The 14,209-nt window shown below is 33.1% G+C and overlaps 1 protein-coding gene and 1 non-coding gene across 4 annotated transcripts in view; both read right to left on the bottom strand.

Moving 5' to 3' along the window:
• Nbea (neurobeachin) overlaps positions 1-14,209 on the bottom strand; it is a 680,165-nt gene that overhangs the window by 375,425 nt on the left and 290,531 nt on the right. For all 3 annotated transcript variants that reach the window (XM_010623923.1, XM_010623924.1, XM_010623926.3), the window contains one exon: positions 10,550-10,614. In XM_010623923.1, coding sequence (XP_010622225.1) covers positions 10,550-10,614 — 65 coding nt within the window. The remainder of the gene's footprint in view (positions 1-10,549; positions 10,615-14,209) is intronic.
• Positions 9,266-9,389, bottom strand: LOC117284671. Its single transcript, XR_004515762.1, has one exon. It is a non-coding gene; the product is annotated as a small nucleolar RNA SNORA40 (small nucleolar RNA).

The raw sequence follows: 14,209 nt of genomic DNA, 5'->3' as shown, positions 1-14,209 counted from the left end.
TCCCCCATTCTCTGTGTAGCTGAATAAACTGTAATATAAGATATCTAGATACTGAAGCAAGAAATCAAGTTTCCTTGACTCTTTTAACTTCTTTTATCAGAAGTTTAACGGAAATATTTCCCAAATGATACTTCAAATTTGTTCAGGTTTTCTACCCTAGCAGTCACTAATAGTCCATGACACTAAAGTCTTCAATATGATGAATGAATCTTACATCCATATCCCTATTCCAGTTTTGAGACTCTGGAAGCTGTTCACGCATATTGTAGGCAAGGTCTAAACCTTTTCAATTACTTCCCAGCACACTAGCACAGCTCATAAACCCTTTCATGGAATGATTTACGCCCACACTCCTTTCCATACAGGGATACACATCTTTATGTGTCCAGCACATAATATGAACTTAAATTTCTATTGACTCTCTGAAAATACTGCTGCAGCAATATATTTTGTTCTATTGTCTCCACGTCTTTTCACTATGCCATCCCTTTCCCGAAATTAAATAATTTATTTATTTCCACTATCACTTTCTTTAGTTTTAATAGTACATTTTTGTAATACATGTTTATATTCCTTGTGTGAATTGGTACATGTATGTAACACATCTTAATTCCTTTCTTCATCCCCTTTCTTCTCCCTCCCTTGATTCTCTTCCCATTTAAGAAAGAGATATCTCCTTGCTTCCCTTTATCTACCTTTTATTTTGCTCTTATAATTTTGGGTTTTTGCATAAGAAGAAAATATTTAAATGTGTGTTTGGTTTATTTTACTTAACATGATCTGAATGGACATTCATTTTCCTAAAAATAACTCGAATTTTTCTTTCTCCATGGCAGACTAATACTCCAACAATATAAATACCACATTTTCTTTATCCATCTGTAGATGGACATATAGTATGCTTCAAAGATTTACCTATTATGAATGGTGTTGCTACAAACATGGGCCTGCATGTATCACTATAATATAATGTCTTTAACTCTTTTGGGAAGACACCTAGAAGGGAAAGAACTGAGTCACATGGAATTTCTGGTTTTTCTTTTTGTTTTTTTTAGTACCGGGGATCGAACTCAGGCCCTTGCGCTTGCAAGGCAGGCCACTGAACCACTGAGCTAAATCCCCAGCCCCTAGTCACATGGAATTACTAGTTTTAGTTTTCTGAGGACTAGTCATCCTGATTTCCATTAGGGTGGTACTAGTTTACATTGCAACCAACAATGTAAAAGAGTTCCTTTTTTCTTATAGCCTCACTAGCATTCATTATTATTTGCTGTCTTTATGATAGCTATTCTTTTGGAGTTGAAGTCTTTCCTCCAGTATATATGTTTTTAAAAATTTTTCTCTCCATGGGTTCATTATTACTGGTATACAGGAACACTATCATTTTCATGTATTAAATTTGCATTATACTATGTTACTGAATTTGTTATTAAGTCTAAGTGTCTTTTGGTGGATGTATTGAGTCTTCTTTGTAGAGAATCATGTCATTTGCAAACAAGGATAATTTTTCTTCCTTCCTTATACATAGCACTTTTATTTTTTCTTGAATAATTGCTTTTGCTAATTTTTTGAGTACTACATTGAAAAGTAGTAATAGTGTACATCTTTATTATGTTCCTGAATTTACAGAGAAAGGTGTTATTTCCCCCCACTTAACATGATGTTAGCAATTGGTTTGTCATAAATGGCTTTTATCTAATTGAAATAAGATCCTCCTATACCTATTTTCTTCATGGATTTTATCATGAGAGGACACTCAATTTTGTCAAAGGCCTTTTCTGCATTTATTGACACGGTATTGTGACTTCTGTCTTTGCCCTGTTATGTGACATATTACATTTATTTATTTGAGTATGTTGAACCATCCTTGCATTCCTGGGATGAAGCTTCTTGGTCATAATGTATGATGTTTTTGATAATACAATGAATTCTCTTTTGCAGTATCTTGTTGAGGATCTCTACATCTTCATTCCTTAAAGAATCTGGTCTATACTTTTTGTTTCTGTTTCTGCTTTGGTTTTGGTTAGAACCTTATCTGTTTCTGGAATCAAAGTAATGCTAGTTTCCAGGAATTACTTTGCGAGTATTCTTTCCCTTTCAGTTCCACTATAGAACTTGAGGAGTATCGGTATTAGATTTTTCCTTAAATTTTTGCAGAATTCCACAGTGAGTACATCAGGACCTAGGCTTTTCTTAGTTGATACATTTTTTAAAAAAATTACTACTTCTTCACTGCCTGCTTTGGAATTATTAAGGGTTCTTAATCTTTGTTCAATTTTAGTAAACAATATGGATCTAAGAATCCATTCCTTTCTTCAGAATTTTCCAACTTATTGGGATACAGGTTTGTGAAAAAGTAAATAATCATTTTTATCTAGACTTACTTCAATTTCATCCTTTTCATTTCCAAGTGCATTGACTTGAGTCTTTCCTTTCCTTTTGCTTTGGGCCAGAATGGACAAGGGCTTACCTGCTATACTGGTTCATAGAACCAGCCCTTCAATTAAATGATTGTATTGGGTTTTTTAACCTAAATTTTATTGATTTGGTCTTTTATCTTTATACTTTCCTTGTACTAGCTTTGAGTTTGGACTATTCTTTTTTTTTTTTTCAGGTCCTTGAAGTCATCATTAGATGGTTTATTTTTGACTCACTCTATTTTTGTGATGTGAGCACTCATAGGTATTAAACATCACTCAAGACTGCTTTCATTGTGTTCTATCAGTTCTGGTAGTTTGTAAGTAAGTGGTTTTATTATTTAGTTCTACAAATTGTTTAATTTCTTTCTTGCTTTCTTCTGTAACCACTGTTTATTTAATTGTGTATTGTTTAAATCCCAAAATTCATATGGAACCAGAAGAGACCTAGAATAGTAAAAGCAGTTCTACAAAGACAATACAGGGGCAAATTCCCAATCTGAATTAATATCAACAAAGCTACCATGATAAAAGGAGCATGGTACTGATAAAAAAAAAAAGACTCATGAATCAATGGATCAGAATAGAAGATAAACAGCTCCAAGCACACTGAGCTACCTTATCTTTGACAAGGGGCTAAACACACTCACTGGAAGAAAGATAACCTCTTTAATAAGTGGTTCTGGAAAAATTGGCATTCTACATGCCAAAGATTAAACCTGAACCCATATCTCTCAGTGTGCACTAAATTAATATGAAAATGGATCAAAGATCTAAATGTTAAAACAGAAACAATCTGCCAGATGATAAATAGGCAAAACTCTTAAAGAGATAAGTGTAGGTAAAGACTTTATGATCAAAACCTTGATTGCAAAGGAAATAGTACAAAGACTCAACAACTGGGATCTCATCACATTAGAAAGTTTTTGCACAGCAATAGAAACCACCCATAGAGTGAAGGGCAACCCACAGAATGTGAAAAAGTTTTTACCAGCTATTCTTTAGACAAAAGACCAATATTTAGAATATATGAAGAACGCAAAATAATCACCCCCCAAATTTAAAGACCCAATTCAAAAGTGAGGCTCTGAAAGACAGTGCTAAGATGAAGCACAACAGCAAATATAGGAAAAAATATTCAACCTTACCCATCAATCAAGAAATGGAAATTGAAGCAATATGAGATTCCATCTAACTCTAGAAAAAATGGCTATCACAAAGAAATCAGCCAATAACAAATATTGGTGAAGATATGAGGAAAAAGCAACGATTCTCTACTGTTAGTACTGTTAGTACTACTGGAAGTACAAAGTGGTATGCCAATGTGGAAATTAGTATGGAGATTCCTCAGGCAATTAAAAGTAGAGGTTTCATTTGACTCAGCTATCCTCCTGTTTGGTATCTTCCCCAAATAGTTAAAGGCACCATACCACATGTCCACCCAAGTTTACAGCACCACAATTTGTAATAGCTAAATCTTGGAAATAGCCTAGATGCCCAATAATGGATTAATGAATAAAGATGTAGGTTTTATATGCAGTGGAGTACTGTGCCATAAAAAAGATGAAATTGAGTCATTTTTAGGTAAATAGATGCACCTCAGAGTCATACTTTTAAGTGAAATAAATAAAATACATATTTTTAAATACCATACCATTTTTTTCATGTGATATTAAATAAGACTACAATGGATGATACATATTGGGAAATAAGTAGAAAATGTTCAAATGGGAAGTAGAATAAGAGAGAGGGAGGGGGATGGGAAAGAAAGAAAAAAGGAAGAAATGAACAGAATAAAGGGAAAAATGGAAATAAATAAATGATGAGGGAAGAAAAGGTTAAAAGGAGGAGAGAAGAATGAGGAAAAAAAGAATAATCAAGATATATTATGTACAAGTAAAATTCCCTATGATGAATGTGATCGTTATGTATATGTGAATTGTACAAATATTTTAAAAAGTGTACTGTTTAGTTTCCTTCCATTTCCATAATTTCTGGGTAATCTGATTATATGCATGATTTAGTTTCAATTTTTACAGTTACTTAAACTTGCTTTATTGGCTAGCATGTGGTCATCTTTGGAGAAAGTTCCATGTGCTATTGAAAACAATGTGTAGTCTATTGTTGTTAGGTGGAACACTGTAGATACTGTACCCATTAAGTCCATTTGTTCAAAGCTTTGGTTCAAGTCTGATTTATTTGTCCTTTTGATATGTCTCTATTTGTGCTGGTAGGGTATTGAGAGGCCCTCCTCTATAATTGTGTTTGCATTTATCTTGTCTTTTATTTCTAGTAGTTCTTGTATTCTAAGTTGGATGTGACCTTGTTTGGTGCATATGTTAATAATTGTTATCTGTTCTTGTGGAATTGTTCCCTTAAAAAATATGTAGTGTGACCATTGAATCTTTTGTTCAGTTTTCATTTAAAGTCCAGTTTGTCTAAGTACAGGATAGCTTCAAATTCTTTTCTTCAGGTTCCAGTTTCATGGGAAATTTTTTCCATTTTTTAAATTTTAGTCTATGAATTACTTTTTGGGTTATTTTTCTTGTAAACAGCATATCACAGGATTTTGTCTCTTGGTCCACTCTTTAGGTCTGTGTCTTTTCATTAGGGAATTGAGACAATTTAATTTGAGATTATAAGTATTGCCTCAGTTCTGTCACTGCTTTCCTGTTGCTGGTTCCTTATCCTTCCCTTCTACCCTGCCTGGTATATTCATTCTAGTAGACTTTTTGGCATTGTTAGCTTCATTGTGTCTTTACATGATATCCTTGGTTTGGTGAATTTCTTTAGATGCTCGTAATCATGAAAATATCTTTGTTTCTACATTAAGTTTCAAAGTTAGTTTTTCAGAATATAACAGCTAGGGCTGAAATTTTTTTTGTTTTACTATTTGAAAGAATTTGCTTCAGGCCGGGAGTGGTGGTGCATGCCTGTAATCCCAGCACTTGGGAGGCTGAGGCAGGAGGATCACTGTGAGTTCGAGACCAGTCTGGGATACATAGTGAGTTCCAGGTCAGTCTCAACTGCAGACCCTGTCTCAAAAAACAAAAAACAAAAACAAAAACAAAGAATTTGCTACAAACTCTCCTGGCCTTAAAACTTTAAATATTGCTATAATTTTTAATGGATTTTCTGGTACTAGACTTCTGGGATTTAGAGAATCATGTGTCATGAATTTTTTTCTTTTTTGATCTTAGCTATTTGGTGTTCTATATGCCTCACTTTTCTGTATGTTAAATTCTCTGTATTTAGAAAGTTTTCTGCTATTATTTAAGTAAACAGGTTTTTTATGCCATTTATATTGTTTTTTAATGGAGTTTATTGGTATATTTTAGGTATACAGTACAGTTACATTAATTATTGGGGTCTTGTACCTTTACATGACAGGTCTTGGTTCTCATTTTTTCCCTTGTCCCTGCCCTCCCTTCACCCCCTCTTCACCTCCCCATTTACAAACACTTTTTTCCATTTTTTCATTTTCTATTTTTTTTCCCTTATTACCTTTCCCTTACCCTTCCCACCTTCCCTACACCTTTAGCCCCTTATATTGTTTTTTGACTTTTCATTAATTTCAACTGATCTCCAATTAGGCTTTGTTAGGAATTGTTGAACCCATTTTTATTTTCTCTTACTATTTTTACGATATCTCTCATTACTTGGTCACCAAAAACAAACACTTCTAATTTTGATACTCTATTCTCACATTGATCAATTCTGCTGCCCATAATTTTGTACAGTTTTTAATCTCCTGAATTTCTGTTTGGAAATTTTTAATGGACTCTAATTCTCTTCTGTGCTAGCATATTTTACAACTTTTATCTCAGTGAGCTTTTTATTTACATCTTCTGTAAAATCACTGATCATTTTGTTTGAGTGGCTCATTATCTTTTTGCTTATCTTTTCTGTGAGCTTGCCAAATGCCTTATTGATCCCTGGTGTGTTATCACACCTGATATAAGTTCCAATAATTTGTCTGTTTCACTTTTAGTTTCTTTCCTTTTAAATACTCCATGCATCTAGTTTAGGGAAACTGGGAGTTTTGGAGGATTTTTTGTTTTTGTTTTTTGCTTTTCTTCCAGTGTATCTATTTTTGTTTGTTTGTTTGTTTATGTTGAGGCTTATGGTTTGATTGTAGTGGAAAGCTTTGTTTGCAGTTCAGCAACTTCTTTAGTTAATGTATAATTTTCAGCAGTGTCCTCTGGGCATAGCTATTGGTCTTTGCCAAATAATCCTAAGGCAGCACATATACTGACATTCCAAGAAAACCAATTAGTATTAGCAGCTTTGTGACCTTGGCTATAGTAATAAAATTAGCATCAATTACAGCATCAAAGATAAACTGGCATTGACGAAGTCTAAAGAACAATTACAATAGAAAATAGCTGTATAATTATAATATTAACACTAATATAAACCAAATATAAACTACTATCTGAATAAGATAAAAGGGGCAAGGAGACACTGTTAACACTCTCTTGTTACCTTTGCTGCTTTGTGCGTGTGCCATGTTGTTTCTGTTCTGCAATGCTTGTTTACCATCCAGCCTTGGAGCCAGCTGATTATGGACTGAAACTCCTATGAACTGTAAGCCAAATAAACCCCTTCTCCACTAACTTTGGGTTTCAAGTATTTTGTCTCAGCAATGCGAGAAAAATAACTAACATGGTAGTGTTAGAGAACAATTACAGGAAAGAATGAATAAAAAAAGAAGAAAAATAGAAAAGTCACTACAGGGAAAAAGCCTCAAACACATGAAAAAACAGTGAAAGAAAACTAAATGATAAAAATTCCTCTCAGTTTTGAATGATTGCTTTCTTCCCAAGATTTTTGTCTACAATCCTAGGATCTAGACAGTGATGATTTTCCCCATCTAGCCTTAGGATCTACAGGTTTTTGGGGTGACCTCTTTAAACCAAAGGACCCTCTGTCTATTCACCACAAACTATGGTTGCCATCCAAGTCAAGGTGTGCCCTTGCTCCCTTTGGTAGATGGAAAAAATGATTATCCCTCCGATCCATGATGGATGTAGGCCACAATCAATACATGCAAGTTCTGGTTGCTCCCTATGGAGAGCAGGGGCCATGTCCTTCCCATTCTGAGCTTATACTTTTCAGCAGAGTTTATTTCAGGCTCACTTCATTTCTAAGGATGTCTTTCATGGCTGTGTCTCACCTAGTCACTTTGGAAGGGTAACACTGGAGTCCCTGAAGTTGTTAGCTAGGTCTGTATTTTCTCCCTAGGTTTGCTGGCTCTCCAGTTTTACCCTCTCTCCCCAGGTGTCCTTATCCAGAGATAAGGTTGGTTGTTTAGTCCACTCCTCTGTTGCCCCATTCTCTGGGGAAGCAAAATGTATAGCTAGCTTGGAGTTGGTGGATTTGGGGGAGTAGGGTCCAACACAGGATAGCTTGCTTGCATCAGACGAGGCACTGCAAGGCTAATTAGTACATTCCTGCTTGCTTGCATTGACTATCTCATTTTTTTTCCTCTCTCATTGAGTTTGTTGGTATATTTTAGGTATATAGTACAGTTACATTCATCACTGGGACCTTGCACCTTTACATGACAGGTCTTGGTTCTCATTTTTTCCCCTTGTCCCGGCCCTCCCTCCATCCCCTCCTCCCTTCCCCATTTACAAACACTTTATTTCCATTTTTTCATTTTCTCATGTATTTTTTTCCCTTATGACCTATCCCCTACCCTTCCAACTTTCCCTACACCTTTAGCCCTTTTCTTCCTATTTCACCTTGCACACTGACTATCTCTTAATTATGTTCCAGGACTAATCCAAGAAAGCTTTCTCTTTCATTTCAGTAGATACACTTTTTGAAAATACCAACCCTCTACTACTTGGTGGAACACATGCCTGCAGACTAGTTTGGGTGCCCTATTGGTCAACTGGATCAATACTTTACAACATCTTTATTACAGCATGCAAACATTATTGTATATGCATTTTTCAAATGTTTGTCTCCTTTGTTACATACCACAATCCTAACCATATCTGTTTTGTTCACTGGCCTACTACTGTATTTCTTGATTTTATAATAGTGTGGTACACAGTAGGTGCTGAGCAGATTATTTCATCAGGCATGCATGATTTGTGCTTGTAAATTATAACTATTTATGCTTGAATTTTTATTTGAAAATCACCCTTTATGAAGGAACGACTGCTATGAAGAAACACAAATTTATTTATTTAATATTTAAAGTCAATACATTTTTATTTAAGAATTTCACATGTGATTCTTTCACAGTGCTCATCAAGGTCATTTTTCTCTAAAGCTGCAGTCATGATTTATCTTTTCTTTGGTACCAAGGATCGAACTTGGGACATTGCCATGATTTACCTTTAAGAAAACCTTGCCTTAGTTCTTTCATTTGGGCTTTTTAAAAATCATCTCCACTTAAGTTATGGCCATAGTGAAGAATATTTCAAAACTGCCCACTTGTGATCTTTGAGACCTAATTTCTTCAAGGAAATGTATTTCAGTGTTCTTTTTAGAGTAGATGGATTTGTCTGGTTCTCAATTTCTGACAGCTCATTCTTCCATTAATGAGTTCAAATCATATTCATTCCCAAACTATCACAGGCAAAATTAATACAGATATGTGAGATACATATTCCAGTACTTTGAACACCAGTTATCATGTTCTCAAGATACAAGCTCTTCATAAAAAAGGCCATCTTCATGTATCAGTATCATGTCAAAATGAAAACTGCAAAACTAAATAATATACCTAATATTTCCCTTATCTTATACTTTTTAAGGAACAATTTTTCAGTCCTAGAACCTATCTTTAGAGTTATCACAGTACCATAACTTTAAACCGTGTTAGATAGTATAACCTTTCTTCTTATGTGGATCAAAATTCATACTGAACAATGAGTTCTGAGTTGCAAAAGAAGATTTATTTTTTACACCTCTTTGTTCTTGTCCATAGGAAATCACAGCACTCAGAGGACTGCTATTATTTTGAGGCTGGCCTGGGTTACATAGAGTGTTCAAGGCCAGCTAGAACTCCACAATGAGAAAAAGTCTCAAAAAAAAAAAAAAAAACCCAACAGATTTTTTTCCTGCATCTTTAATATCACAGTAAAAGGAAAGCTTATTTTAAATTTTAAAATGGTATTATTATTATTATTATTATTATTATTATTGTTTAGTAACTAAAAGGATTAGGTAGAGAAATATCAAAATGAAAAATATACAGATGAGTTGTTAGAAAAACAGCCTACTTCTCAGAATATGGTACACTGAAAAATACTGAATAATCCTGAAACATACAAGTAAAGTTTTTAAAAAACTGGGATTATTTACCGTATATATATTATTTTTTAAAGAGCATTCTTTCATGATACCTCCCTTGAAGAAAAAGCTAAGTCGGACATACAATAAGAATTATTCACTCATCAATCTAATTAAATCCACCAGGTCATGGAAAAAATCCATTAACTATTTTTTACAGAATGCACAATATTTTACAGGAATTTTCAAGGTGTGAAGGATGCAGATTTTGGGCTCATTGAAGTAAAACATGTCAAAGAGAGGCAGTTACATCTATCTTATTGTATCCACTGCCCATGAAGCTTTTTAAAAATCATAGTTAAGAACTATTTGTCACAAATTCATAAATTCACAATTCTTTCAAAAATACTTTTAGTTATAGTATTTTAACAATCATATAAATAATTCCTATCCAGTATCGTTATACTTGTCACATTTAAACTCCTCATTTTTAGTTGGATCTGAATGCATGACATACTCAGATAAAACTACTTTGTGTGAATTGATGAAAGGCTCAGGAAGGAACCCTAAGTGTAGCAGTGAAACAGATGGGGTGGCAGATGGGACTATAGATATGCTTCATTTGATGTGTATAAAACATTACTATTTGGTAAGATGTGGCTCATATCTCACAAAAACTTTATAAATCTCATTTCTTTATTTGATATACACCATTCCCCCCAAACTAAATGTGTTTATTTTAAATTGTTGACATTTAAGTGTGTGATAAAATATTTAGCTAGAAGATATTTTCTTACACATTTTTAGAACAGATGGTAGGAAAGAGCAGTTGCCCAATGGAATACACTGAGCTACTGTCCAAAAATTGTAAAATTAATTACCTTCCTTCATTGATGAGTTCAATAAATGCAAGTCCTGCATTCTTCTGAATAGAATTTTGCCATTCCTAAAAGGAGAAAACAAACCAAATCTGAAAAAAATGAACATGTAAGCGAATGCAGCATCTGCTTTAAAGATCATGTTGATGTTTTTTAGTAAATTTCACAATGTACTGCCCCCAAATATCTTCACAAGATTTTATAAGGAAATCAAAATTTTAAGTTTGTCCTATATTAATTACTTAGTTTCAAAGTTACTTTAAGTGTCTAAAAACTTCCTGGCTTGTTTCAGGCTGTGATGGTAGGCGAGAAGGCAGGTACAGAGTCTCTCTGAACAAAGCTTCCTTCCAAAAGAGACCATGTGACTAAAAGAGGACCATGTAACTATATAAGTACCAGATATATCAAAGATGGACAGCTTCAATCCTAATATAGGGATTTTTCTGTTGCAATTATAAAATAAAATTTAAAATACAGAAATATATTTGATTTGGAAATGAAATATCCCATTTCTATGAACATTTCATATGAAATCCACATAGAAATGTGACAAATTCTTTTGAAATTCACAAAAATATACTAAATATTAAAACAACCTAAAACTAGTAATTTCAAATTCATGTTCTTAAAATATAGCTGGTATAGGAAAGCATATTTCTTATTTTGTACTTTTCCTATGGAATTGTTTAAAATATGATTCAAAAAATCTTTATTTATTAATTTGTTTTAGTAATTTTAAATTTTTGTTTTTAAAATATAGCTGGTAAAGAAGTTTTTCAGACTGAAAATTATTTCTTTCAATAGCTGCATAAACATTCCTGAAACTCTCTCAATACACATATACACATACATACACATATTTCTTATTCATTATTCACATAATTCATTTATAGGTTTCCCCCCTCCCCCCAATGATTTTCCTAGCCACATGGAGCTAGGAGCTAGCCACACAGAGGTCAGCTGCCCTGTCCAGAACTGGAAACACAAAAACCCAGTTTCTCTGTCAACTCTTCTGATCTCATTACCATTTAAGGCTTTGCACATAATCTGGCAAATGTGATGTGTACCCACAGGCAGTCTAAAGCTACTCAGTTCTAGCTGCAATACACCCAAGTTAGAGATTACCATTCCATTTCATAAAATGGAATTGATTTAAAGTTTGAAGTCATTTCTGTTAAAATAATAATAGGGAGCTTATTTTGAACATTTTAATAACATTACTTACAATCATTCTGTTTTACATAAACAATATTTATTGCAAACCATGATCCCATACAATATTCAAATTTCTCATGAATACTTGATATTTACTCTAATATTAAAGAAACTGGCTGAGCATAGTGGTCCATACCTTCAATCCTAGTACTTGGGAGGCTGAGGCAGGAGGATCAATGCAAATTCAAGCCTAACCTAGGATATATATAGTGAATTCAAGGCCAGACTGAACTACATAGAAAGACCTTGTATTAAAAAAATTAAAAGGAAGGAAGTAAAGATTGATTCTATGTAAGAAGACCTATGCAACTAGGAAGAATAGATTCTTACAACTTCTTAAACATTTCTTTTATATAAGATACTATGTGTAAACTAAGGTTTTTCCTATCAGCATAAAATGCTGAAATGAACAGAATATTTAATGACACTTTACAGAATACATATTTAGATATTTCAATGCACTCTAAATTACACCTTGTCTAAAAGATTAACAACATAAAATACTTTTAAAAAATCTGTTTAGATTAAATTAAAAATATCTGTAATCTGTATTTACCTGAGGAAATTCTATTTTATACCTTTAATATAGGAAAAGCAGAAACAGTTCTGAGCTAAGGATGTTAGTAGTTAAAGGTTAAGAAAGCCTATAAAAGTGTATAAGTAGAAGACTTTAGAAAGGTACCTTGTCATTTATTGATCAGGAAAAAAAGTAGGAGATATTTTTACATGCCTTTAAAAAATGAGGCAGTAAGCGTCTAATAGGGTATTTTTGAATGAGAAATTGGAAATGAGAAGGATTACAAAGAACATATGCCAAGATTGGGAGAAGATTTGGATTTAAGGGTTGAAGTACAAGAGTGGAACCAAGTAATTAAGTTTTCAGTATGGATGATAGTAACATGAAAATACTGAAGAAAGGCACATATTTGGAAAAATCATCAATAATATTATCTTCAGTTAGCATTTGTTGAAGATTGAATAATGATGATACATAAAAAAGAAATGTGAAACGCAGAATTTCTTACATAGAAATCTTAAGCATAGAATTACATGAAAGGCTCAGAAGAATAAAAAAGAGGATTAAAAGAAATAGGGTGAAATTTGAAGCATTTATATTTTTACAATAGAAAAACAAGCATTTGAAAGTAACAGGAAAATAGGCATCAAAATCTAAGAACAGAAGCAGAATATATTGTATTACTCAAAAGAAAAGAATTCATATATCCATTTATATCCTCAGGAAAACAGAATGCCAATAGAATCCTTTAATCATAAACACTATTTTAAAAGTTATTATGTAGAGTCCTATTGGCAATCTGACATGAAAGATACAGACTAAAGTAATAGTAAAAAGAGGTACTGAAGGTTGAGGTGGGGAGGAGGCAATGAAACTTAGAAAATGAAAGATAATAAAATAACAGAAAAAATGTGCTAATACAGTTGACAAAACTCAGATATGGCAGACATTTAAAAAAAGCTTTGAAATAATAGATGGTAATATTTCCCAGAAAATAGAACAAAAGGATAATGAAGTGCAATTAAAAGTGTTAGAAAACCAACCAACAAAAAAAGAAAGTAAGGAAATTGGAGGCCCTTCCTTTGAAAGGATAGTTCCCATTGAGTAGGAATTCTAGAAACAGTAAATAAAAAATATGGAAGATAGAAAATTATTGAAGAAATTATATTTGTTTTTCAGGAACTTAATATATGATATAACTCCTCCAGAAAAGTATATTATCATAAAATTATAGAACATGAGAGCTAAGGAAAAGCCTAACAGGAAAAAAAGGCTCAGTATCAAGAATCAGACACTATAATTTTCACAGGCAAAAGTGGAAGGCAAAACAAAACAATGCCTTCCAAATTATGATTGGTATAATATAACATAGAACATACTATTCTGCTACACAATAAAATATGACTTGAGAGAATAATCCATTTTTTAAACATACATGAAATTTTTTCTCACCCACTCTCATTCAAGAACTGAAGGTCTTCTCTGACACAATGAAAGAGTATATTAAAAAGGAAAGACAGAATTACATTGTGACAGTACTCTAATCTCCAGTACTTAAAAAAAAAGGGTTCAATTTCAAATTCTGTGTTTTGCTCTAGTTCTGTATTTTGTTAGACATTATGATAAGTCTCATTCTGGGAGGATCAACATCATAGCCATTGTTTGGAAATTTGTTGGCAATCAAAAAGGAGGGAAACAAAGTAGTTTTAGTTATGAACTGGCTTTTTGTAGCTTCTGTCCAGAATGAACACTAATCAACTTTTGCCCAGATTTCAATGCCTAGGAAAAGTCACATGACCATGCCCAACCTCCTTGGAGCAGGGTAGTGCCAATCCATCAGATACTTAAAACGAAGGAAAGAATGAAACTTACGTGATCAACTCTTACTATTACCAAAAAAAAAAAAAAAAAAAAAAAAAAACAAAGGAGAA

Source organism: Fukomys damarensis, unplaced genomic scaffold (genome assembly GCF_012274545.1).
Source record: "Fukomys damarensis isolate Sample0158 unplaced genomic scaffold, DMR_v1.0_HiC HiC_scaffold_38, whole genome shotgun sequence".
NCBI classification, from domain to species: domain Eukaryota; kingdom Metazoa; phylum Chordata; class Mammalia; order Rodentia; family Bathyergidae; genus Fukomys; species Fukomys damarensis.
Note: the sequence above shows the minus strand (reverse complement) of the source record. Positions and strands in the feature narration are given on the sequence as shown.